Source organism: Tupaia chinensis, unplaced genomic scaffold, assembly GCF_000334495.1.
Source record: "Tupaia chinensis unplaced genomic scaffold, TupChi_1.0 Scaffold000002_1, whole genome shotgun sequence".
Taxonomy (NCBI): Eukaryota; Metazoa; Chordata; class Mammalia; order Scandentia; family Tupaiidae; genus Tupaia; species Tupaia belangeri.
The window spans coordinates 481,857-507,457 of record NW_006159428.1 but is presented as its reverse complement, the minus strand read 5'-3'; the positions used below and the strand labels follow the sequence as shown (position 1 = coordinate 507,457).

Below are 25,601 nucleotides of genomic sequence, written 5' to 3'. Positions count from 1 at the left end.
GAAAAAAATGTGTCATGACTTTTCCGACAACCCAGTATTTAACATTTCATTCCTTTCTCCTTAAAGCTACCTTCGCTTCCTAAGGGGAGTCAGATCAAAGTCAGTAGACTGCTGAAACAGTTCAGGACGTCAAAAACAGAGACTGTAGTAACTACCGGTTGACTCTAATAAAGCACTTTGTGTGTTCGTGTCCTGGGCGCAGAACTGGTCTAAGGCCATGGACTCTCCCTGTCCCTCAGATCATCCCATCCACGGCAGTGAGAACAGGTAGCCTTCTGAACACTATGGAAGAAGTTGGTCGTCTGCCACATGTGCAGAAGTAATATTTTGGCCTTCACTTTTTTTAAAATTTGGTATAGGGGGCTTGTGTTTGATGGAGAGAAACAGAGGGGGAAAGCCAACAATCCCCTCCCCCTCCTCCTCCATTCTCCTCTCAGAATTTTGGGCACGCATGCACACGTGCCTGGCATGTTTCTCAAGCTACCCATTTGGGACTCGAACCGCACGGTCAGACACGTGGGATCCTACCACCTTAACCACCACGTCACCTGTTGGCCTGCCTTTACATTTTAATATAGATCAACTTTACTACTCAAATTTTTTTCTTTTCATGAACATCAAAGATTGAAAATAACACTGGGACCGTCTAATAATCCTAATTTTTTTTCTTTGGGTTTCCCTTTCAATCTTTTACTCTCTTTTCTACTACCTTCTTAGAGGGCTTGGTTGTTTGTTTTAATAAAAATGACTGTCATTCATTGAGTGTTTACTCTGGGCCTGGCTCTATTCTAAATGTTTTCATAAACTACCTCAGAGAAGTGAAATGTTTTGCACAAAGTCTCACAGTTAGCAAGTGGCGAAGCTAGGCTTTCCCTCCTTCCCAGCCACCTCCAGAGTTGGCCCCCTTCACCTTAACCTCTTCGGAATCCTGCTTTTAGCGGAATAGTAAGCACATTCACAATGACTGCATTTTTAAAAAAGCTTGCTGCCAAGTTTGGCAGGTTATTTTAATTCTCCTGAGTAATGAATGAATCCATGTATTCATTTCTTTTGAGTTTAAATATGAAAGTAAATGTTAAAATAATCTGATCAATTAAGTCCAACGGATGTTTTCCTTTCACGTGTGGGACACAGGGTGTCATTTGTAAAACTGAAGATCTACATATATCGCTCAATTGTTTTTCCTCCATTTTCAGAGAGGCTGATTAAACTTACCTTAGCCAACCAACTACACATACGGAGTTTTCTTGGTGTAATTAAAGAAAGGATTCCATCAGCATTTCAGAGTGGATAGGTTACTTTGTTACCATGTAATTGTCCTCTCCAGCTGTCCTACTTGAAAGTCAAATCTGAGAAGAATCATTTCAGAGTTCAAAGCAAACAGCTGAAGTCAGGTTCTCATTGGTATGTCTCTGTGACATGGTCTTGGTCCTTATTGAACATCTAATGGTATTTTAACAAGTGCTCTTAAAAGCTGTTACTGTTCATTGTAGCATGTTCTTCATTTTAATGAATATTGCTACACTTTCTGCATGGATTTCTAGCTACTTTTTACCAGATTAGAAAATTACAGCATCATTTTCTCTCATTGGTCCTGTTTCAGCTGGCTAACGCTAAACTGGATGAAGTCCAACGTTCTATCTTAATTCCGTCTTAATGTGATAGTCACTCCAAGTTAACAGTACAGGCTGGAATAGTTCAATAGCAAAAGGGGTCGGGAGAGGCCGCCTGGGGTAGGGATGATGCAGGTCTGTATGACGTATTCACCATCCTAGCTGGAGAACTGCTCCCCCCCCAGCATCTAGCTTTTGTCTGCATAGCCAGCATCGTGTGGAAGCAGATTCCGGTTTCGTTGTCAAAGTCCTGGTGTGTTTGCCTTGATAAATGGCATCAGTGAAGGGCGCTGGTGAAAATGCAGAGACAGGGAGCTGCTGGTCTTACTCACTAAGTCTCTGTTTCTTGTTTCTCCTTTTTTGTTATCTATGGATAAGAATACCTGCCACCTCTTTCCTTCTCCCTTCCTGCTGTTAGACGTTGGCCCCTAGCAGCCTCTGCAGCTCTTGATTATGAAGAAATTATTTTCAGGCTTTCAAATCTCTGCATCCAGTTACCCTTGGCTTTGTTATTCATGAAGAGAATTAGAAGCTCATTACTACATTAGTTACTATTCTTATTTTTTTGAAAAGAAATTCAATTTTTTAATTTAATTTTATTTACTATTATCATTATTACATTTTAATTTGTTATAGGACATGTGTGCTCATGAGAGAGAAGGGGGAGAGAGAAAGTGAGAAAGCAAACTACCAGGTCTGGGACTCAGACTGTAGTCTGCCATATGGGAGTCCAGCACCTTAACCACCATGCCACATGCCGGCCCCATAAATTCAATTTTTTAAAGTGATTTTTGCTATAAGGCATGTGTACTTACTGGAGAGACAGAGATACAGTGAGAAGTCACCACCTGGGGGAGTAGTCATACTGCAATCCCTTTTCCTCCATTCTCCTCTGAGGATTTTGGGCTTATATGCACAGGGGCCAGAGTGATTTTCAAGCTGCAGGGTCTGGGACTCGAACTGTGGGTGACCATGTGGGAGTCCAATGCCTTAACCACTATGCCACCTACTGGCAATAGATTCAGTTTTTATGCAAGGAACAATTTTGTTTCGGGCTCTGTCCTTTGGTCATATGTGATCACGCTTCCTACATACATAAGTCACATTATTATAAATTAGACAAAGTAGTTAGATTTTCTTCTTTATTAAAAATTCAAGGACTAGGGGAACCAGCAGTTAGCCTAATGGCTATGTCACTGGACTCCCACGTAGTTGACCGCGGTTCACGTCCCGGACCCGGTAGCTTAAAACTAATGCCGGGCGCGTGTGCGTGCGTGCCCAAGATCCCGAGAGGAGAATGGAGGAGAAGGAATTGCGGCATGACCATCCTCCCTGGGGGGTGATTTCTCGCTTTCTGTCTCTATGTCTCTGTCTGTCTGGTGAGCACACGTGCCCTATAGTGAAAATCTCTCAAAAAAAAAAAAAAAATTCAAGGACTATACAAAGTAAAAGCATCCTTCTATTATGATGTGCTGGTGAAAGACCATGGAAATTAAAAATCAGCTGGAAATTTAATTCTCATCGCTACCGTTGTTTGGTTAGAATAGCAAAGAAATTTTATATTAATTTTTGGGGGAGGATCTTTCTCATCTTGATATGCCACAGATTCACATGATTGCAGGTTTCGTAAGACTCTAAGTCAAACGTAGACACCTCTATAGTTCCTAGGAGGTGATGATTCTTTAAGGATAGAGGTTGCTGAGTCTGTCATAATCCCCCATTAATGCTCAGTATCCAGATCTCCTTTGATCATTGCATGAACTGCCTTCATGAGTCTTATTTCTTTTATCCCTGCCTGATGGCCTTAATCAGCCTTACTCTCCTATTTAACGATGCTAAATTAGCCGGACAACCAAAATAACACAATTAATAATCCTAAATCACTAACCTTCTGAAGATGATAGTCACTCCCTCAATTTGATTACCCTGTTTCTTTCCTACTTCAGTTTGGCTACTTTAAGAAACTTCTTCCAGTTGGGACCAGCAGTTAGTGCAATGGCTATGTTGCTGGACTCCCACATAGTCGACCACGGTTCGAGTCCCGGACCTGGTGGCTTAAACTCACGCCGGGCATGTGTGCGTGCGTGCCCAAGATCCCAAGAGGAGAATGGAGGAGAAGAGGTTGCAGTTTGACCATCCCCCCTGGGGGGTGATTTCTCGCTTTCTGTCTCTCTGTCTCTGTCTGTCTGGTGAGCATACGCGCCCTATAGCAAAAACCTCTCCAAAAAAAAAAAAGAAAGAAACTTCTTCCAGCTAAGACAGGAAGTGCATCTTGCCAGCAGAACATAGTGAAACTTAGAGCCTCTTGTCTGTCCTGGTGTTAGGAAAGTTGGCAGCTCGAGCTCTTTGAGGTTTATATCTTCCCAGCAGGGGCTGGGCAGCTCCTGCCTCAGTAACAGCTGTTTCTGGGCCTCTGTCTAAAACCACCCCACCGTCAAAGGCTTGCCTTCTGACCTTCCTTTCATGTACCGCAGCTGTGGCCGGGTCGTGTTATCCTGGACTCACATCACGTACCCACTTCATTAACTGGTTCTTGCCCCTGACTTTAAGGTGTTAAAAGTTGTATCTCATATCATTTATCATTTCTTTTTTATTATTATTTTTTAAATTTGTTTAAAGAAATTTTAGAGGTTTTTGCCTTAAGGTATGTGTGCTTACTGGAGAGAGAGAGAAACAGAGACAGTGAGAGGGAAAGTGAGAAACACCTCCCAGGGAGGATGGCCATGCTACAATCCCTCCTCCTCCGTTCTCCTCCCATGATCTTGGGCACCCACGTGCACACCACTGGGTCCAGAACTCAAACCGTGGTCAGCCATGTGGGAGTCAGTTCAGCAACGTGACCACTATGCCATCTGCTGGCCTTCTTTTTTTTTTTTTAAGGTTTTTGCCATAGAGCATGTGCACTCACTGGAGAGAGACAGAGAGATAGAGAATGAGAAATCACCCCCAGAGGGGATGGTCATGCTACAGTCCCTTCTCCCCAGTCTCCTCCTGGGATCTTGGGCACGCACACACATGCACCCAGTGGTGATTTTCAAGCTGCCAGGTCTAGGATTTGAACTGCAGTCAGCCAAGTGGGAATTCAGCACCTAACCACCATGTCACCTGCTGGCCCCTATGATTTCTTCACATACAGTTGGAAGAGATTTGGAAAGTTATATCAGTTCAGGCTGTGTTACCAACAGGAGAGAAAACTCAGAACAGATTAGCTTAGGAAAGGGGGAAATGTACCTGTTTGTAGTATTGAAAACGTCAAGGGGCTGGAGCAGCCCAAACGGTAAGCAGGATCCACTTTTCAACTCATTTTGTCCTGGGTGGCTCCATTCCCAAGCCCCGGTTGATGTTGTCCCAGTTGCAGCTTCAGCATGACCTTCCCACGCTAATCTCACAGAACACATAGTCTCTTTCCTCACAGGTCCAAAACTCATGTCTTAGTGCTACTCCCCGGGCTGACACTGGTCGTGTATCTATTCTTGACCCATGCGTTGTGGGCAGAGAAATGAAGTCCACTTTTTTTTTTTTTTTTCCTAAGTCTTTTGTTCTACCCTGGAATGTAATTATGAAGTCAACATCATTAGAAGTCAATGGACTGAGGGACCAGCAGTTAGCGTAATGGCTATGTTGCTGAACTCCATGTAGTCAACCACGGTTCGTGTCCTGGACCTGGTGGCTTAAACTTATGCCGGGCACATGTGCGTGTGTGCCCAAGATCCCGAGAGGAGAATGGAAGAGAAGGGATTGCGGAGTGGCCATCCCCTTTGGGGAGTGATTTCTCTCTTTCTGTCTCTCTGTCTCTCTCTGTCTCTCTGGTGAGCGCATGCGCCCTATAGCAAAAACCTCTCAAAAAAAAAAAAAAAAAAAAGGACTGAGTGTGGGTTCACAATGCTGGGTCAACTAAAGCAGCGATTTCATGAGCGTAAAACAGTATGCACTGGGCAACTGAAACAGCAAACGTCCACCCGAGAGCTTATCTCCAGCCCCTGCCTGATGACCACATCTGTTCTGGAGGTCTTCCCACAGTCATCCAGGGCTGGGACTTGTCCAGGGCCAAGAAATTCCCTACGTATGCCACGTGCCACCCACTATGGGATACGTCTAGATGTAAAGTTCTCCATTCACTGTACTTAACTAAAATCAAGTCCTGTACCACCACCCTCGTGGGCAGAGTAGTGCAGAAGGCATTGACTCCCTTGTAGCTGTGCCAGTGATTGGCATAGTTGAAGGAGGTCTGATTCTGCGGACTGAATATCCGCAGGCCCTCGGCCAGTCTTAATGCTGACATGATTACTTTCCTCAGAAGGTGCTTTGGTTTCTCAGTCCTTTATTTGTTTTAAGGAATTATTTTATTTAACTTTATTTATTATTATTGTTACTTTCCAGTTTGATCAGACAGACAGAGAGAGAGAGGGAAAGTGAGAAAGCAAGCCACCAGATTCAGGACTTGAACCATGGTCGGCCATGTGGGAGTCCAGCGCCTTTAACCACCACGCCACCTGCCGGCCCCAGTCCTTTTTTTTTTTTTTTGAAGAATTATTTTTATTTTATTTTATTTGTTTACATTTTATTTTAATTTGACCACACACACACACACACACACACACACACACACACACAGAGAGAGAGAGAGAGAGAGAGAGAGAGAGAGAAAGCAAGCTGCCAGGTCCAGGACCCAAACCATGGTCCACTCTGTGGGAGTGTCCAGCTGGTCCCCCTCAGTCCTTTAAGGTGTCCGATGTAGAGGTGGCCACGATACCTTGCATGTGATCGATCCAGGGATACAGTTACTTTCCTTGATTTATTCTCTAGATAGTTATTATTATAAAAGGATTGTTTTCACTTTTTTAGCAGTTATTTCACCATATTCCTATCTTGGATGTGTAATCTACTAAAATCTCCACATACACTTCCAAAAACTTGAAATTTTTACTGAAGATGTATAATTATGCAATTTTTAAAAATTTGCCTGAGGGCACATGTGCGCAGCAGAAAGAAAGAGAGAGTGAGAAAGCACTCCTGGGGGGCTGCAGTCGCGCTGAAGCCCCTTCTCCATTCATCCCTTGTTTGGGTTTTGGGCGTGCATGCACACGCACCTGGCGTGTTTATTAAAGCCGGTGTATCCGGAACTGGAACTTCGCTGTTGACCACGTGGAATCCAGCTGCCTTGCACAGCCAGGCCCATGGACTGGCCTGCCATGTCTTTAAGCGATTGAGTTGAGGATTTTCTCTCAGTCATATCACACTTCCCTTAAATTTACCATTGTTTCCATTTACAGATATTACTTTAGTATTAATTAACCAAAGCATGAGCCATCCTTCTCAGCCTTAGATCTCTTTGATGAGCATGCTTTTCCTAGCTTTATAAATGTGCATAAAATGTGAAAGTTGAATTGCTGGGTTTCCAAATTTTGTTCATAGAGAACTTTCATGTGGTCTTCTCGACCCAGGTATGCTACCATACCCCAGATAGCTCACAAACCATCTCTTCCTCAAAGCTTTATGGAATTTGGGAACCAGCAGTTAGCGGAATGGCTGTGTCGCTGGACTCCCACATAGTCGACTGCGGTTCGCGTCCCGGACCTGGTGGCTTAAAACTCACGCCGGGCACGTGTGCTTGCGTGCCCAGGATCCCGAGGGGGGAATGGAGGAGAAGGGATTGCGGCGTGACCATCCCCCCTGGGGGGTGATTTCTCGCTTTCTGTCTCTATGTCTGTCTCTGTCTGTCTGGCGAGCGCACACGCCCTATAGCGAAAATCTCTCAAAAAAAAAAAAAAGCTTTATGGAATTTGGCCAATATGTATTGTTTCAGAAATTTGTCTGCTTACTCACTTGCAAAAAAAACTCAGTTCACCATTTGCTTCTCTGGTTTTCTGGAGCCTCAGTTAAGATATCTACTTGGAGGGGCCAGCTGGTGGCATGGTAGTTGAGGTGGCTGGATCTTATATGGCTGAATGCACAGTTTGAATCCTGGATTCAGCAGCTTGAAAAACACATTGGGCCTGAGTGTGTGCGTGCCCCAAATCCCAGAAAGGGAGACATGGAGTGCAGGAATGGTGGCATGGCCATCCGCGTACCTCCACTCCATTCCTCTCTCCTTTTGGAGGAGTGCTTTCTCACTTTCTCTCTCTGTTTCTTTGCAGTGAGTGCCTGTTCCCTCTAGCAAATATAAATAAGATAATACCTGCTTAGGATTCTGCTTCCTTATCCTTTCTTCATACCATAGGAATTAGTTGAGCCTTGAGAACGGAACTCAGAATGACTGAGGGACACCTCTGTGCCTTCGGATATGAGAGAAACCTGTAAGGAGTTCTCTGTGAGATTGTTTGGGTATTTCACCCTTCTCTTCTTTTGCCATTTCCCATTTTATTCCACTTATTTTGTTTTCATTTTATGCCACTTTCTCTAATGCTTCTTGGTTATGTGCTCATCCTCCCATCGTGCCTGTGTATACACACTGAATTTCCTAACCGGGAGGGAGATTCTCTAATCCAGTGAGGTCAATCTTATTAAGAGAAAAGCTGCTTCTTTTTTTTTGTGAGACATTGGAGAAAAATGGACACCCGGAGGTAAACCTTAGTTGTTATTTCCTTGCTTTGAGAACTGCTTGAAGACATCGGAACTCCCTGATTCTCGGTCCCCTTGTCCAGAACAGCGGGGCTTCAGTGGCTGTCTCGTACTGTTCGGTAACAAAACGTGCCGTTAACTGACTTGCTCCAGGTGGCCTGGCCAGTGCTGGCCAGTGTGCAGAACCCAGAGCCCAGGTGCTGTGGTACCCAATTCTGAGTGCTTTTCATCATTTTTTTTTTTTGGTATCTCATAAGAAATATATCAGTGCATAGAATAGTATTATTGGGGGTCCCCAATAATAGCATAATAATAGAATAATTGTTATGTCATTGGACTCCCACATACTCTTCCGTGGCTTGAGTCCCAGACCTGGCGGCTTAAAACATGTTGGGCACATGTGTGTGCATGCCCAAAATCCTGAGAGGAACATGGAGAAGGAATTATCGTGTGGGCATGCCCCCTGGGGGGCGATTTCTCGCTTTCTGACTCTCTGTCTCTCCACTGAGCACATGTGCCCTACATAAAGATCTCTCTAGAAAAAAAAAATAGTTGTACTTTTTTTGTTTTCTGTCTGCCCTTTTTTTTTTTTTGGAGAGGTTTTTGCTATAGGGCGCCTCGACTACATGGGAGTCCAGCAACCTAACCATTACGGGAACTGCTGGTCCCTGCCCACCTTTTCATAGGGATTTTTTGCAATGTATATATATAATCAGAAGTAAATTTTTTTACATAATGTTAAATTATATCCCATTTAGCATCTGTGACCTTTTTATTATATGTTCTTTGCTTTCCTAACATTGCGTATGTGTGTGTCCACTTTTTTTCTCACTTGAAAACCTATGTTCCTTCTCTAGCTTCTTAATTGGTGTAATTGCAACATTGTGTTTCACTTCTTTCTTTGGTTGTTATTTATTCTGCGATCCCTTAATTGTGATCAATGGCCTAGAAATGTATTGTCTCCCTACTTTAGTTCTTAATATGTGTGTGTGTAAGAGAGAGAGGGAGAAGGAGAGGCTATACTAAAGTATTTCTTCTCAGCCTTATCTGAACTACTTGATTAGCTGCTAATGTGTGAGATCATTAATGGAGAATTCACTCTGCTAAAATAAAGAGCTGATGCATTCCAACCCACAGCCCCAAGTTCAGGCTTTTCAGCTGAATGCTTTTCCATAGAAGCGAACAAAAATCGCCCGGGCTCCCCGCACTGTGTGAGATGTGCAGGGTATTATTACATCCTGTAAAAAGTTAAATGTGGTTGAAATAAAGACCTCTCTGCAGCCTGCAATGTGGGGTGGCTGCTTTAGAACACTAACTAAGCTGTTTGCTATGGCAACGGTGTATCCCGCTTTATAATCTGATGTCCATTTGTGAACTGTTCAAGGGTTACCTTTCTTTGAATTACAAGAGTTTATAAACTACTCGGTAGCGTGCGTGTGTGTGTGTGTGTGTGTGTGTGTGTGTGTGTGTTTCTCATTTAAGAAAATACATCAGTTTCTTTGTATTATTTGCTCTGGTGACTACGAAAGGCCACCCACTAGCTTCATGAAGCTCCAGCCACCGCAGGTGTAGGGATTAGGACCGGTCAGCCTGTCAGTTGAATGAATGTCTTTTGAGACTGCCTGTTTAAACGTGTAGCCATCTGTTAAAGGGTCTCACCAAGATTTTAAATGAGGTGCCAGATCTATTATGTGGTGGTTACTTCTTTTAAAGCTATATTCCTACTAGGAATTCTAGATTTTTTTTAATTTGTTTTTTATGTTATTGAAATATTGGGTTGTCAGAAAAGTCATGATGCATTTTGGCATAAACAAACAGAAAAATACTTTATAACTTTTTCAACAAGCCAATAAATTAAGATATTGAAATGATGTTAACATGGGTTTGGTATCTCTGCAGTTTATTTGTTGAGACTTTTTCCTTTGGTATTATGTTGTTTGTTTTTTTGTTTTGTTTTTTTTTTTGGAGAGGTTTTCGCTATAGGGCGCATGCGCTCGCCAGACAGACAGAGAGAGACATAGAGACAGAAAGCGAGAAATCACCCCCCAGGGGGGATGGTCACGCCGCAATCCCTTCTCCTCCATTCTCCTCTCGGGATCTTGGGCACGCACGCACACGCGCCCGGCGTGAGATTTAAGCCACCGGGTCCGAGACGCGAACCGCGGTCGACTACGTGGGAGTCCAGCGACATAGTCATTACGCTAACTGCTGGTTCCCTATGTTGCTTGTTTTGAAGAGACATAGTTAAATGAACAGATTCCTTAATCAGAAATGTAAGAACTGGGGCAAGCAGGTAGCATGGTGTTTGGGGCTGTTGGACTCCCATATGACTGACCACGGTTCGAGTCCCACACCTGGTGTCTTGCTTTCTCACTCCCCCCCCCCACACTTCTCTCCTGCTCTGTCCCCTTCTTATTAAATGTAAATAAATGAATAAATAAATAAAGTTGAATAATATAATTCTTTAAAAAAATATAAAAACTAACGTAATCACCAGGATACTTAGTGGACAGGGAAAGTACATTAATAATAATCATAAAGCTATGGAAAAGTGATCAGTCTTAGGAAACACATCAATGCCCTTTATACACACGGATAACGTCAGTGTAACTTTGGTCGCCAAAGAAACCTTAAAAATATCCAAAATTATTAGTTGTGACATGTAATAAGATACTGACAAAGATAGCTTGATAAATTGAGTTTATGTTTTCTATAGATCCAAGCTTTGACCATAGAAATCTGATTTATATGCTGTCCTTCTGTTGTCATTACTCATGTTCCTTTTGGTCCCTTCATTTGCTATTTCCCAGTTTCTTACCACAATACCAAAACGTGGATATTGAAATAAAAGGGAATGATCCACAAGTTAGCTCATTTTACTATTAATTTCCACTGCTAGAAACGTGAGATTTCTAGGTTGTGAGGGCAGCTGTCCACACGCAAATTGTGTTGGTGACAGTCAAGTGTCAGTTTCCCAGACCTCGCTGCCCACACACGCGATGCATGGCTTCCTAGTTGTGGGCAGTGCAGCACTGTCCCACTGAGAGAGGAAGGCTTCCCCTTACGCACTCAGCAGCTACGTTGTCATTTGACCTGGCTGGCACAAGGACCGTGCATCTGGGTATTTATTTTTCTTCCTTAACCAGCTTGTTTTCTCGGACGCCAAACCCAATAGTTCAGGTCTGTTACTCTGAGCTTACAAGGCTGCCTGTGAGTAACTAAAGATACAGGTTACATTTTGAAATGTTGGAGTGTTTGGAGAAATAAGCTGCAGCTTTCAGTCACAAGAGTTCAGTGTTTGCTCTTGGTGGTGAAGCAATCTCTATTTTTTTCCCCATCAATAAATCATAGAAATATTTTCTCCTGAAATGAGATGACTAAAGAATTAGGATGCTAGTATATATTTAAGGGAATGATGAGACAGAGCAAGAGGCAATTATCTCGTGGAATTACCGCCACTCATTCTTGGGGCAAGCATGAGCAAGTAAACAAAGCGGACGTCCCCCTGAACGGTCTGTCGCTCTGCAGAGCGGAGAGTGGGAGTCGTGTGTTGAGGTCTGTGTGCTCTGGTTTTAGGAGGCCACTCGGTCGGCGGCTAGACTGCCACTGTTAGGATGATGAGCCGGAAGGCTGCACATGGAGTGGATAATGCTTGCTGAAAATTATGAGGACTTGGTAACTTTCCAAATTACTAAGTCCTAGGTAAAGTTGGGTGGAAGCGTAATATACTAATACATTTCATGCCTAAGTCAATAAACTGAAAGAATGAATAAAAATTTTAAGAAATTAAGAAGCAAAAGGAAAATCAAAATATGATCAGTGGCCTTTATCAGCATCAGTGTTCTGGTGATATTCTATCTATTGGATGGTTGGGAAAGTCGTGATGCATTTTCTTCTATGCAAAAATGCACCTTGACTTTTCTGATGAACCAATCGCTTTACAAAAAGACTACCATTTTATAAAGAGAAATTAGGTAAAGTATACACAGAATCGCTCCATATTGTTTCTAAAAATTGTGTATTAATTTACAATGATTTCAATATTTCCATTAAAAAAAAAGAGTGGGTTAACAGGTAACCAGGTGGTTAAGGCAATGGACTCCTACATGGGCAACCAAGGTTCAAGCCCCAGACCTGACAGCTTGAAAATCACACCGGTGCATGTGCGTGCGTGCCCAAGATCCCAAGAGGAGACTGGAGGAGAAGGGATTACGGCATGGCCATTCCACTAGGGGGTAATTTCGCACTTTCCTCTGTCTCTGGCCAGAAAGAGAGTACATGGTCCCTATGGCAAAAAATCTAAAAAAAAAAAGAAGAATGAAAAGAAAAGTTTTAACTCCTGATAGGAGAAAAGCATAAAGTTCACGTTATTTGGATTCTACTATCCCTTTTGAAAGCACTAAAATGTTTCTGAATCATTGAGGAAAACAAGTAAGACTATTGTTGGAGAATCTAGTCACCCTTGTTTTCTAAAGGCAAGTTGATGCTGTATCCAGTAGAGAAATTCATATTGAAAATGGGTTCAGATATGGGCTAGACTGGTGTTTCCTAATAGCAAGAAAGCATGACTTTACGCATCTGCACTGATTTACTAACACCCCGAGTACTCTTACATAGGTTTCTGTCTAATGACATTTCAAGTTAATAATGACCTTACCATGGGTGTCGTACCATATCTGTGTTGCTAGTGATGCTACTTTCATAAGTTTATGTATTTTTTCTAGATACTGCTATGTGGTTTTAACTGCATATAATAGCATATGTAAACAGTATTACTTAAGTTGTAGGTTGACAAAGCTGAATCAATATTTTGTGTTCAATTGAATGCATCATTAATAAGAACTACTTCAGGGACTTATTGTTATCTTTCAAGAAAAATATACCCAAAAGACTGTATGAGTAAAGATGTCAGCTAATTCTGTGATATGTATTGTGGCATGAGAGGTAATGTAAACATTTTTGTTCTCTACAATACTTACATAAAAATATCAACCAACTAATCAATGGATGCAGGACAGATTTGAGCAGTCTGTCACTTCCCAAATTGCAAATATGTTTCATTTCAGTAAATACATAATGTTATTCAAATTCTTCTTTTGCTTATATAGTTGAACTACAAAATATTAATTTCTTTTCACAGCCTTGCCTGATGCTATAAAGAAAATTCTATTTTACAGAAATAGTCATTGATCTTTGATTGACTTCACACACACACAGATATATTTTTACACACCCAGCTCATCTATATGCTAATCCAGTTCTTGGTTTTGAAAATAAAAGTCTTTTAATGCTTCACACATTTACCTTCCTGTTACATAAGGTTAGATCAGAAGAGTTTATCTTTGGGGCAGCAGGTGGCTTGGTGATTAAAAGCACTGGATTTCCACATAGTTGACTGCAGTTTGAGTCCTGGACCTGGTGGCTTGCTTTCTTCCTTTCCCTTTCTCTCTTTCTCTGTCTTCTTCTGGTCAAATTTAAAAATTACATTAATAAATAGAATTAAATAAATCATTATTTTTTAAAAAAAGAAGTTTATCTTTGTCTTTTATCCCCATTAAGTATAATTTTCCAAGCAAGAATGGAAATATGTACAATGTCTATGATAGTTGGCAATTTAAGAACAAACATTACTAATGATTTAGACTGAAATGTAAGTAAATGGACATATGAAGGTACACAGTATGTTCATAGTATTTTATAACGACCTAGAAGTTGCTAAATTCTGCATTAAAAGGCAGAAACCGTCATATCTGTTTAAGTTTTAAGTTAATTACTTGGTAGTTACCCACTTTGTGCTTAGAGAAAAGATGATATATGGAAAAAGTTTGGTCCGCATATTTTTGTTTCAAGATAAATTGTTATGTATTTCTGAAATATTTTAAACATTTCCTTCTCTATCCTTACGCGTTCCTGCGTTGTACCTCTGGCAAGTACAAGCCATCCTCCCTGATCTCATTATCATTCAGAGAAACTTAGACTGAGATATGTTTCGTTCTGTAATTTGAAAGAAACCATCTATTGAATGATCATAATTTGAAGATCTTTTCAAAACAGTTTCTTTAAGAGTTTCAAGTCAGTGTTTCCTACACCTTCACATGTGCACAAACCACCGCGAGCCTGGAAGGTGCAGGTTCTGGTCTGTGTGGGTCTGAGACTGCATCCCTCAGCAGTCCCCAGGTTGCGGTTCCACAGCCCCCCCTGAGTTGCCCTGTTCTACAGGCTGAGGGCGCGTCTGGAACCCGAGGAGCTGAAACGTGGAGGAGCGAGCCCATCAATACAGCTGAGCTCCCCTCTTGATTCTGTATTTAAAATGTCAAGCAAATGATCTGCATTTCTCGCGTCCATTGGAGTTTCTTTCTCCCCAGCCCCAGCATGAAGACACGGAATATTAGTCCATTCGAGCATATGACTGTACATATTATCATCTACAGATCATTTTCCACTGGAGTTCCTGCTCGATTTATTTTCCATTCTAATGCATTTCGTTTAGCTCTTTTGACAGTAAGTTTGTTTACCAGCAAAGAGGACTTGGACCGATTGAAGAAGACACCATTCTTGTCGTAGATCCAAAAACTGCTGCCGTGCTTCAGTCCAGTGGGAAAAACCTGTGAGTTAACGGTTTCTCTTGCTATTAACGCTTGTACGGTTAAACTGGGTATAAAGCGTTTCGGGGGTCTGCAAAGCGTGCATCGCACGGCTGTGTGGAAGGAAGCGAGAGGTTCGCTGAGCTGTCCCATCTTTCATTTTCTGTATGGTTGCTTCTAAACCTCGATTTAATATTCAAATCACCTGGGAAGCTTCCAAAAAATTAAATTTATAACTGTTAGTCATTTATATATCTTTTTGAGGAAGATTTCTATTCAGGTTTTGGCCCATTTCAAAATTCTTAAGAGAGTAAATTTTAGATGTTTTCACCACAGAAAATGGTGTCTGAGGTGATAGATAAGCTAACTGGCTCGATTTAATCATCCCACATTATATCCATCACTGTAACATCATATCGTAACCCTTAATGTATATAGTTATAATTTGTGGATTTACAGTGCTACAGATCAGATTCAGATTGGGTTTAGGAGGAGAGAACGACCATAAAGCTCCCCAGGTGATTCCAACATGTAATCAAGCTTGAGTCGCTGACATGAACCATTAATGAGGTGGGCTGGTCAGCTCAGTTGTAGATTTGATGATAAAAAAAAAGTTTCAGTAGACTCGTTATATAACCAAAAACCTTAAGTCACCACCATTATGGAAGGGTTTCTCTCTTCCCATCTCGAAGTGAAGATTAAACAAATGTTCTTTCTTGCCCTCCTTAGCACGCATGTGTGATTTGGCTTTGTAAGCCCCTGACTATCTGGTCTTATTCCTAGATGGCATTTGGCAGTCAAAAGTAGTTGGCTGGTACTCTTGGTCATTGAAAGGAAGGGGCACCTGCTTGCAGAGTCGCCTCAACCGTTGTACTCTGGCAACTTCAGGAACTATTTCTGCCCCAGCTGCTCTGGCACAGCAAAGGCCAGCTTCTTGGAAAGGCAGAGAGCCACTGCTTTGAACACAGCGGCTATGGCAATGGTGATCGTGGTGCTTAGATTTCTTTCCAGGCATCTCAGAGGATGAGTCAGGGGCCGGATTCTAATGCCAGCCCCACCACTGTGCATTTGAACCTTTGTCTTGGTGCCGTATCCATTATTCGGAAATGCTCTTATTCCAAAAAGGAATTAAAAGGGAAGGTGGAGCGACGGCAGCTAAATCAACTTGGCCACGAGTAGAGTGTCTCCGTTGAGAACAAATCGTAACCTCTCACACCCAGTCACCAAAATAAGGACCTAATTCAGTTCATGAACCAAGATCAGAGTGTTAAGGTGTTGGCTCATGAAAAAATAAAATAAAATCTAGGGGCCAATACCTTACAAAGACTAGAAGCTGACAGAGCTATTGGACTGTCAGATGTCATTCTGTCAAAATCACCTTAATATATTTTCTATGTGCGTTTTATAAACTCTGCCCGAGTTTCTTGAGCCCTTGGGCCTGTATGACCAAGTTAGGCGGATTGATTGGTTAGAAAGGTCAGCCCTCTCTGACGCTGTCCAGCTCACCCTTCACTCAGCCTGCATGCTCAGAGCCCAGGTGTGCTGAAATTCGCTTTCTTTGGACTTTACTCTCTGTAGTAGGCATTCTTAAAGCTTTCTGAGCCACATATTTTATATTAATAACCTTACCTTGTCATAAATGTTAATTTTTGAGTCTTATAAATCTATGTATATTTTTGCAGGCGATATGTCTTATATGTATTTCTAAGCTGATAATACTTAGGAACTTAGATACTTTTAAATTGGTATTATCTGTGTTGATTAATACACATTTTATAATAAATATTGCGATTTATAGGTAGGTATCATTTATAGATTTTAATACAATTAAATACTGCTTGTTGTGTCACAAGGAGGTCTCTATTATAACAAGTATTTATTTAACAATTCATTTTGGTCTTTTCTATGATAATGTAAGTATACATGTCTCAATTTATAAGTTTATATTGTTTTTATGAATTAATTAGAATAAATTTCTTTCATGCATGCTTTGGAAGTACATACATAATTGAGATCATTATTCTTGTTTTCCAGGTTTTACTTGCCACATGGCTTAAGTGTAGATAAAGATGGGAATTACTGGGTCACAGATGTGGCTCTCCACCAGGTAATCTCCCATTTGACAGTGTTCAAATAGAGGCTAACAGTTAATCGTGGGCGCTCTGGAGGTGTCTGGGTCTTTCTCTGTGACTCAGTAAGTTTGTAACAAGACAGTAGCACAGCCATGTCTCAGTCAGTTTTACTTACTCTAATGGCCTCATAGACTGGGTGGTTTATAAACAATAGAAATTTGTTTCTCACAGTTTGGAAATCCGAAAGTCTAAGATCTGGGGCCAGCATCATTGGGTTCAGATGAGGGGACTCTTCCAGGCTGCATGTGGTCGCCTTCCTGTACCCTCACACGGTGAAAGAGTGAGAGCAAGCTCTTGTATCTGCTCTGAAAGGGCGCTGAGCTCATTCATGAGGGCCCCACCCTCCTGAGCTAATTACCTTCCTAAGTCCTCATGTTGGTAGTTAGGATTTCAACCTATAAATTGGAGGGGAGGCGCCCGTGCAATCTATAAGAATCCACATTGGGAAATTTCCTTTTAGCACTCAGTGCAAGAAATGCTAGTGCAGAAATAATTGAGTCACTCTTCTCCCTTGACTGGCAGAAGCTTAGGGCCAGATGTGGAGCTTCGCTGTAGCTACTGCAGGGGCCACCAACCTCCTCTGTGGCATTCTACATCCCCTTTTATCTCTTCTGTCCCTAGCCTTATTTCTATTTTATCTGTTGTATTTTATCTTCTCTTTCCTAAGCTAGTTTAATTTTTTTAATTGAGGCAAGGATCTCAATTTTATGTATTTTTAAAACATCAAACTTTTATCCTATATAAAAGTTGCATTTAAGGACCGGCAGTTAGCGTAATGGCTATGTTGCTGGACTCCCATGTTGTTGGCCGCAGTTCGAGTCCTGGACCCGATGGCTTAAACTCACACCTGGCACGTGTGCTTGCATGCCCAAGATCCCAAGAGGAGAATGGAGGAGAAGGGATTGCAGGCAGAATGCCGCCCCCCCCCCGGGGGGGGGGGTGGGGAGTGATTTCTCGCTTTCTGTCTCTCTGTCTCTCTCTTTCTTTTTGGTGAGCACACATGCCCTATAGCAAAAACCTCTCAAAGATAAAATAAAATAAAATAAAGTTATATTTAATCACAGAATAATCATAAGGGCTTTCCCCCAGAAGATAAGCTTGTCAAGTTTCATGCCCATTTTATGAAAAGGTGGCAAGAAAACCCTAGAAACATGGGGTGGGAGGATAGAATTCAGAGGATGTGATGACAAGAGTCATTGAGTTCTCTCAACAGTCTTCAGACATCATCTCAGTAAACATTTATTATTCATCCATTATCTTTGTAGCATTAGTAAGAAAGGACTAAAAGGAAGCATGGGTGAGAGTGGGACAGGGTAGACATGCCCCTCTGGGTAACTGGGTGGCCTTGTGTAATCTCTGTAGGTCTCATTGATCAAATGAAGGAACCAGAGCAGATAATTTCTAGTTCTAGAAAGTTTCGTGTACGTGAATCTCTGGGAGTGTAGACTCTAATTGCTTGTGAAAGCAGCTTTAGTCATGTGGGCATGTCAGTCATAAACACGAAAGTAAACGCTCACTCCTTTTCACAAAGGTGTTCAAACTGGATCCACAAGGCAAAGAAGGCCCTCTCTTAACTCTGGGAAGGAGCATGCAACCAGGCAGTGACCAGAATCACTTCTGCCAGCCCACCGACGTGGCTGTGGACCCGGGCACTGGCGCCATCTACGTGTCAGACGGGTACTGCAACAGTCGGATTGTGCAGTTTTCACCCGCTGGGAAGTTTGTCACACAGTGGGGCGAAGGTACCTGATAACACTGTTGAGCTTTAATTGTAATTCTTAGCCACTGTCACTAGGAACAAGAGGTTGGCCACCCTTTGCATCCTTTATGGTGTAATTGTCACCCAAAATGAGGAAAATAGGGCCTCCATATGCGTCCTTTGGCTTAGTCACATACACACCACATACAAATACACACACACACACACACACACACACACACACAGACACTCACACACACACACATCTTATAAGAGATAAAGGATGCTTTGACCAAAAAACTTTGCCCAATAGAAAAAAAAATCTGTATGTTTTAGTGTTATAAATATTTTATAGTATCTTAATGCATTTATGGATAAAGCTTATTCTTTCCCTCATCTCCCCCTTGATTACAGTTTTGTAGTGATTTACCATCGTGAAATCAGAAAATTTTTAAATTGTAGCATCGGACTTCAGATGACTTTACATATTGAAGCTGTTCTTTGTTCTGTAGAGTCTTCAGGGAGCAACCCTAAACCGGGTCAGTTCCGTGTCCCACACAGCTTAGCCCTCGTGCCTCACCTGGGCCAGTTATGTGTGGCGGACAGAGAGAACGGTCGGATCCAGTGCTTTAAAACTGACACTAAAGAATTTCTGAGAGAGATTAAGCACGAATCATTTGGAAGAAATGTGTTTGCAATTTCATATGCATCAGGTATTTCATCTTAAATGTTTTGTGTTTTGTTGTACCGTATCCTTAAAACTTGTTTGTCTTAATGTGTTCTTTCTATAACTTTTCATTCTTATTAAGGGGTTGAAGATGCTCTAAATGTCAGGTCTTGAAGTATCTCAAAACTGTTAGTACACTAGACATCATCTTCAAGTGCCACTGTTTCTTGTACAGAGATAATGAAGATCTCAAAGAATTTAATAACTGTTGGTAATGGGTTAAAAATGTGAACGTCAATATGGTTTTCCTTTTTCCTTCATTGTGATTATCTGCTCTAATTAGTTAATGGGTAATATTATGTCTTTACAGATATGTCTGATAACATCAGTATTGAAAATATTTGTTTCATATTTTTTAAGTAGTTGCCAATTTTTTAAAGATAAATATGTAATATAAGTAAGGCCTGTGTCTACACCTGGAAAAATAATCAAGAAAATCTTGAACTGTTTTTTTCATTTTCAAAATAGATTTTCTTGACTTTAAGAAAATCTTAAAAATAATTCAAACATATAAGATGCACATAAGTCACATTACAAATAATTGAGTATAAGATTTCTTTAAATAATTAATAATACACAACCAAAAATATATTTAATTTCTAAAATGTATATGTAATGTTTACAACATTTATTAAATATATCTACATTTAGAGAAATCCTTGAGCTGGTTTTTAACACCTATCGAAAGGAAAATCTGTCAAGACCATTCACTTCATAAAAGATGTGATCGGGTTCATAGTGAACAAAGCTATATCAATTTTAGAAGAAAAATAACAGCAGCAAAGATAAGAAGAAATCTGATTCCAAACAGAATCTAAGCAAAAAGAATTCTCTCTATAATATTACACATTTGATGTTTATTTTATAATGCTTTTATATTATGATATGCTTAAAACTCTCTAATCCTTACAGAATGTTGATAAAATACCTCCAGCATGATTTAATGTTAGAAATATTTTATAGTGTCTTAATTCTTGGGAACTGTAATATTCAATCATCTGATGTATTTATTTAATCAAAGCATCATTGTTTCTATGATTTTGGATAAACAGTCCCTATACAAGAAAAATAATTTTACTGTAAAGAGTATTGATGGAATGAATAGTAAAAAGATGGTCTAATTTTTTAATTAGAGAAATAAAAATATGTCTTCGATAATGTGAAATATGAGTCCAACATTTTCAAATTCCACTTTTAAAAAATTAGATTCTTCTATTTATACTGTAATTTCACTTAGTTTCTTTGACTTTCTTCACTCACTCTCTCTGACTTTCCTTGGCCTGTGGGCCAGCTATGGAAGATAACTATATATTTTTAAAAAGATCCAATACTCCAGGGCCAGCAGTTAGCGTAATGGCTATGTCGCTGGACTCCCACGTAGTCGACTGCTGTTCGCGTCCCGGACCCGGTGACTTAAACTCACGCTGTGTGTATGTGCATGCTTGCCCAAGATCCCAAGAGGAGAATGGAGGAGAAGGGATTGTGGTGTGGTCATCCCCCCTGGGGTGTGATTTCTCACTTTGTCTCTCTGTCTCTCTCTGTCTGTCTGGCGAGCGCATGCACCCTATAGCAAAAACCTCTAAAAAAAAAAAAAAAAAAAAGAAAAAAAAATATCCAATACTCCAAAATGACCTGACTTTTCCTAGTGAGATGCCTGGGATAGCTATATCTAAATGTCTGTAGAAATGAGAATATGTGAGACAAAAGCAGATTTTCAAGAGCGATAATAACTTTCATATCTAGATTGATGTCTATAGATTTATAGATCTAGGTATCACAGGCACTCCAAATAGATATAAGAAGAAATTGGGTTATTTAGGCTCAAAATTCTGGAGTATTAGATCGTCATATCAACAATATCTATATGTTCCTGATTTCAACTGGTTTTTCCTGATTTTCCTTTTGCAAGGAGGTTAGTCTTCTAACCTGTTTGCCCTGATCTGGTTAGTTGAGAGGAGGCATTAGCTGAGTATTTTATTTTCAGTTTTTGCATCCATTTGTAGGGACCAGGTCAACCCTAAATTTATTATTTGTGTAACAAACATGCGTATATTTGAAGTCCAGTCCTTATACATGTTTTTTTTAATTATGCTTTTTTTTTCATTTATTTAGTTATTTTTACACTTTTCCACATTTACTTTGCATATCTAAAAATTTTTGCTCCTACTCCATAGTTCTTGACAGTTTAATAAACAACTTTCAAAATTTCAAAATATTTACATATCATCTAAATTGTTGAAAAGCAAATGCCCAGCACACAAGTCACACATAAACCTTCTCAGTTGAGCCCTGCCTACCAAATATTCTGTGATATACCATCTGCTAGCAAAGATCAGTCACTTTTTCTGCCTTCAAAGTCTTATCTATGTTTTAAAGAACAACGACTGGGTATGTTGTCACAGGCTTGCTCTTCGCGGTGAATGGGAAGCCTTACTTTGGGGACCAGCAACCACTTATGGGATTCGTGATGAACTTTTCCAACGGAGCTATCATGGACGTCTTCACACCGATGCGCAAGGTATTCACATCCATTGCTGAGTTCCATTTTTATGCAAGTAAAACTAAAATGTGAATATTGGCATTCAATTTGTACTTTCATATTATAATTTTTAAAAACTTTCAGGAGGTGTGATAACTTACTTAAGCTGGATGGATAGGAGTATCCTATTATGACAGTTCACTTAAAGTAAGCATCCTTGTTTATTCCTAGTCAGTTTCTTTGGGTGCAAATGAACACTGTGCACATTTCAAGGCTCTTAGTGGACCTTGCACATGAGGGCGGGTTTCAATTCACTGTCGCCAGAGTGCCACCAAATATTAGTCTTTTCCTGGTTTTCTCCAAGTAGAGAAGAAAGCACTGCATATCAAATGTATATTTGTAGTTCTCTTAGACCCAACAGAAATGTCATTTGCTATTTTTGTTGCTATGACTGTACTGAGCAACACGACCTGAACATAGCACATCCTGGAACTTATCCAACTTCTAAATATTTGGTTAAGGTAGCAGACAGAAGGCTAGTCTGGGCTGCACAGATGTTTGCCACTGTTTATGCTAACAGAGCTTTTTACACACACAGTGACTGTGGTTCAGTGTGCTCGCAGCCCTCTGCTTTCCTCTGTGCTCTGTCTGCAGTGTGACTGCCACAATGATCGGAATGTTCTCGTACACAGCGTGCGTGGGCTTGTTGTTCATCAGTTTTACAAAGCAGCGGCCTGTGGGACAGCCAGTGGCATGGTGACTGGGGCAGCTGGATCCCAGATGGCCAACTGTGCAGTTCAAGTACTAGGTCCAGTGGCTTGAATATCATGCTGGGCGCGTGTGCGTGTGTGCCCAGAATCCCAAGAGAATAGAGAAGGGATTGTGGCATGGCCATCCCCAAAGGAGAGTGCTTTCTCACTCACCCTTTTCCTTTCTCTCTCTCTCTGTCTATGGTGAGTGCACACACCCTATAGCAAATTTCAAAAATGAGAATAAAATAAAATAAAAAAAAAATTCTAACTGCTTAAGAGCTATTTGTTAAGACATGTAAAGACACATGAGGATTTATTGGCTTTACTTAGACCAAAACAACTATCATAAGCCACTAGACTGTGTTACATCTCAATATTTATAATCCTTATATTATTCTTTACCATGCCAACTTTGCTAGAATAAAAAATGAATAAAGAAATAAAAACAGCTTGATGTGTTAGAAATTAACGTTTATGCTTTTCATTCCAGAGAAATGTATTGAGCGCCCTCTGTGTCAGACATTATGTTAGATACTGAGGATATCATGAAAAATGGAGTGAGACATGGTCTCTCCCTCAGTGGAGCTTTTAGCAAAAGTTACAGGATCTGAACCAAACCAAATGGAAAATTGAACTGATTCCAACACAGATTTTTTTCTTTGGGGTTCTAGTCATATACAACAAAGATCGCTCACAGAATTGGGACCAACAGATGGCATAATGGTTTCGTCGCTGGACTCCCACATAGTTGACTGCGGTCCAAGTCCTGGACCTGGTGGCTTAAAACTCATGCCTGGCGCATGTGCGTGCGTGTCCAAGATCCCAAGAGGAGAATGGAGGAGAAGGGATTGTGGTGTGGCCATCCTCCCTTGGGGGGGTGATTTCTCACTTTCTGTCTGCCTCTCACTGTCTCTCCAGCAAGCACACATGCCCTATAGCAAAAACCTCTCTTTAAAAAAAAAGTAAAGATTGTTCACAGAATTGTTTAATCTGAAAATGATAAGCAATCAAATATCAAATCATGTAATCCTTCAGAAGAGAATCGATTACATTGGTAATATATATTTTACTTCCACAGTATTTTAGGTACTTATTGTTTATTCAATCTATATTGTGCCCCTTTGAGTTAACTTCTTTTTTTTTTTCAATGAAGTTTTTGCCATAGGACACATGCACTCACTAGAGAGAGAGATAAAGAAAGAGAGAAAGAAAGTGAAAAATCACTCCCTGGAGGGATGGCCACACCACAACCCCTTCTCCACCATTCTCCTCTTAGATTTTGGGCATGCATACATACTCTCCCGGTGTGATTTTGAAGCTGCAGGGTCCAGGACTTGAACTGTGGCCAGCCATGTTGGGATGTCAGAGTCCAGCACTGTACCACCTGTTGGCCCCTGAGCTAACTTCTTATTTGTTGATAAAGAAAGTAAGATGCTTTCTTTAGCAGGTGGAGTGGTGGTTGAGGCCTGCACTCCCACATGGCCAACCATGGTTCAAGTCCCAGACCGGGCAGCTTTCTCGCTCTTTCTCTCTCTCATGAGAGAGAGATAATTAATAAATAATAAGTAATAATAATAAATAAGAGAAAATAAAATAATTCTTTATAAAATAAAGTACAATGCTTAGCTTTCTTCCAGGTCTTTCACTTTGTACTAGTAGAATGTTCGCCTTGCTTGTTCTTCTTATGATAATATTCTGTGTCAACCAGGATATTAACTTTTAATTCAAATATGCACCTAGAAATCAAAAGTAAGTGCTATGCAAGAGGCTAGGCTCTAAATAAGCCTTACTCTCATAAAAATGTGAAGAGTCCTGAATTAAAATTTCAGAAAGCATCAGCATTTGTTGAACAGTCAGAGAGATGGATGAGAACAATATGTGGGTCAATACCGTGAACTCGAAAAGAGAGTCTCACTCCCAATGAAATTTGCTTTTCTTTCCAGTAAACAAAACTTGATATTACACTGAAACATAGAAATGTATGCTGTGTTGACTCGGTGAGCTGAAATTAGTTTACGAATCTCACAGAATTTTCATTTAACTAGATTGTCTTCACAAACACTTAAGTTCAGCGGAAGGAAATGATATGGTATGTTGACTCCTCTGTAAGAAGAGACTTGCCTTTTGAGTTAAAGGTCAGGTTTTCCAGGCCGTGTCTGTGCCTCTCTGTGTAGTTGCACTCCTTACCTCCTCATGTATTTCAGCACTCCCTTCATACTGGCACATTTTTTAAAAAAGAATTTTATTTAACTTATTTATTTATTTATTTATTTTTATTTATTTATTTTTTGGGAAAGGTTTTTGCTCTAGGGCACGTGCACTCGCCAGACAGACAGAGAGAGACAGAGAGACAGAAAGCGAGAAATCACCCCCCAGGGGGGATGGTCACGCCGCAATCCCTTCTCCTCCATTCTTCTCTCGGGATCTTGGGCACGCACACACACGCACCCGGCATGAGTTTAAGCCACTGAGTCCGGGACTCGAATCACAGCTGACTACGTGGGAGTCCAGTGACATAGCCATTACGCTAACTGCTGGTCCCCTTTATTTATTTATTTTTAATTTTGGACAGAGAGGGACAGAGTAAGAGGGGCGGGGGGAGTGAGAAAGCAAGCCACTAGGTCCAGGACTCAAACGGTGATCAGCAGGTGGGAGTCCAGTGCCCTCAACCACCACGCCACCTGCCGGCCTCAATATCAGAACATCCTTTAGAAATGTTTCCATCTGGATGTCTGACCTCCAGCTTTATGTCTGTGCAGGGACACTGAGACAGTAGGAAAATGCAGATGGTTTTAGCAAATGCTTTCAAAAATCTCTGAGAGTGAAATACACAGTCACTCCCCAAACTCTTCCCCCCATCCCAGGAGGGATGCATGGTTCCTTCTCATCTGCTTTCACACACACCCTTCACAATGGCCACTTGTCACCTTTTCATTTTTGAGAGAGTTTTGCTATAGGGCGCATGTACTTGCCAGAGAGACAGAGACAGATGGACAGAAAGTGAGAAATCACCCTCCAGTGGGGATGGCCACACACACCCGAGGTGAGTTTCAA

The 25,601-nt window shown here is 41.0% G+C and overlaps 1 protein-coding gene across 7 annotated transcripts in view; it reads left to right on the top strand.

The window, feature by feature from the left end:
• PAM (peptidylglycine alpha-amidating monooxygenase) overlaps positions 1 to 25,601 on the top strand; it is a gene marked incomplete at its 5' end in the record, with an annotated part of 212,106 nt that overhangs the window by 165,066 nt on the left and 21,439 nt on the right. For all 7 annotated transcript variants that reach the window (XM_014589171.1, XM_027772271.1, XM_027772253.1 and 4 more), the window contains 5 exon segments: positions 14,665 to 14,781; positions 16,793 to 16,865; positions 18,422 to 18,632; positions 19,102 to 19,302; positions 21,719 to 21,834. In XM_014589171.1, the coding sequence (XP_014444657.1) occupies positions 14,665 to 14,781; positions 16,793 to 16,865; positions 18,422 to 18,632; positions 19,102 to 19,302; positions 21,719 to 21,834 (718 nt within the window).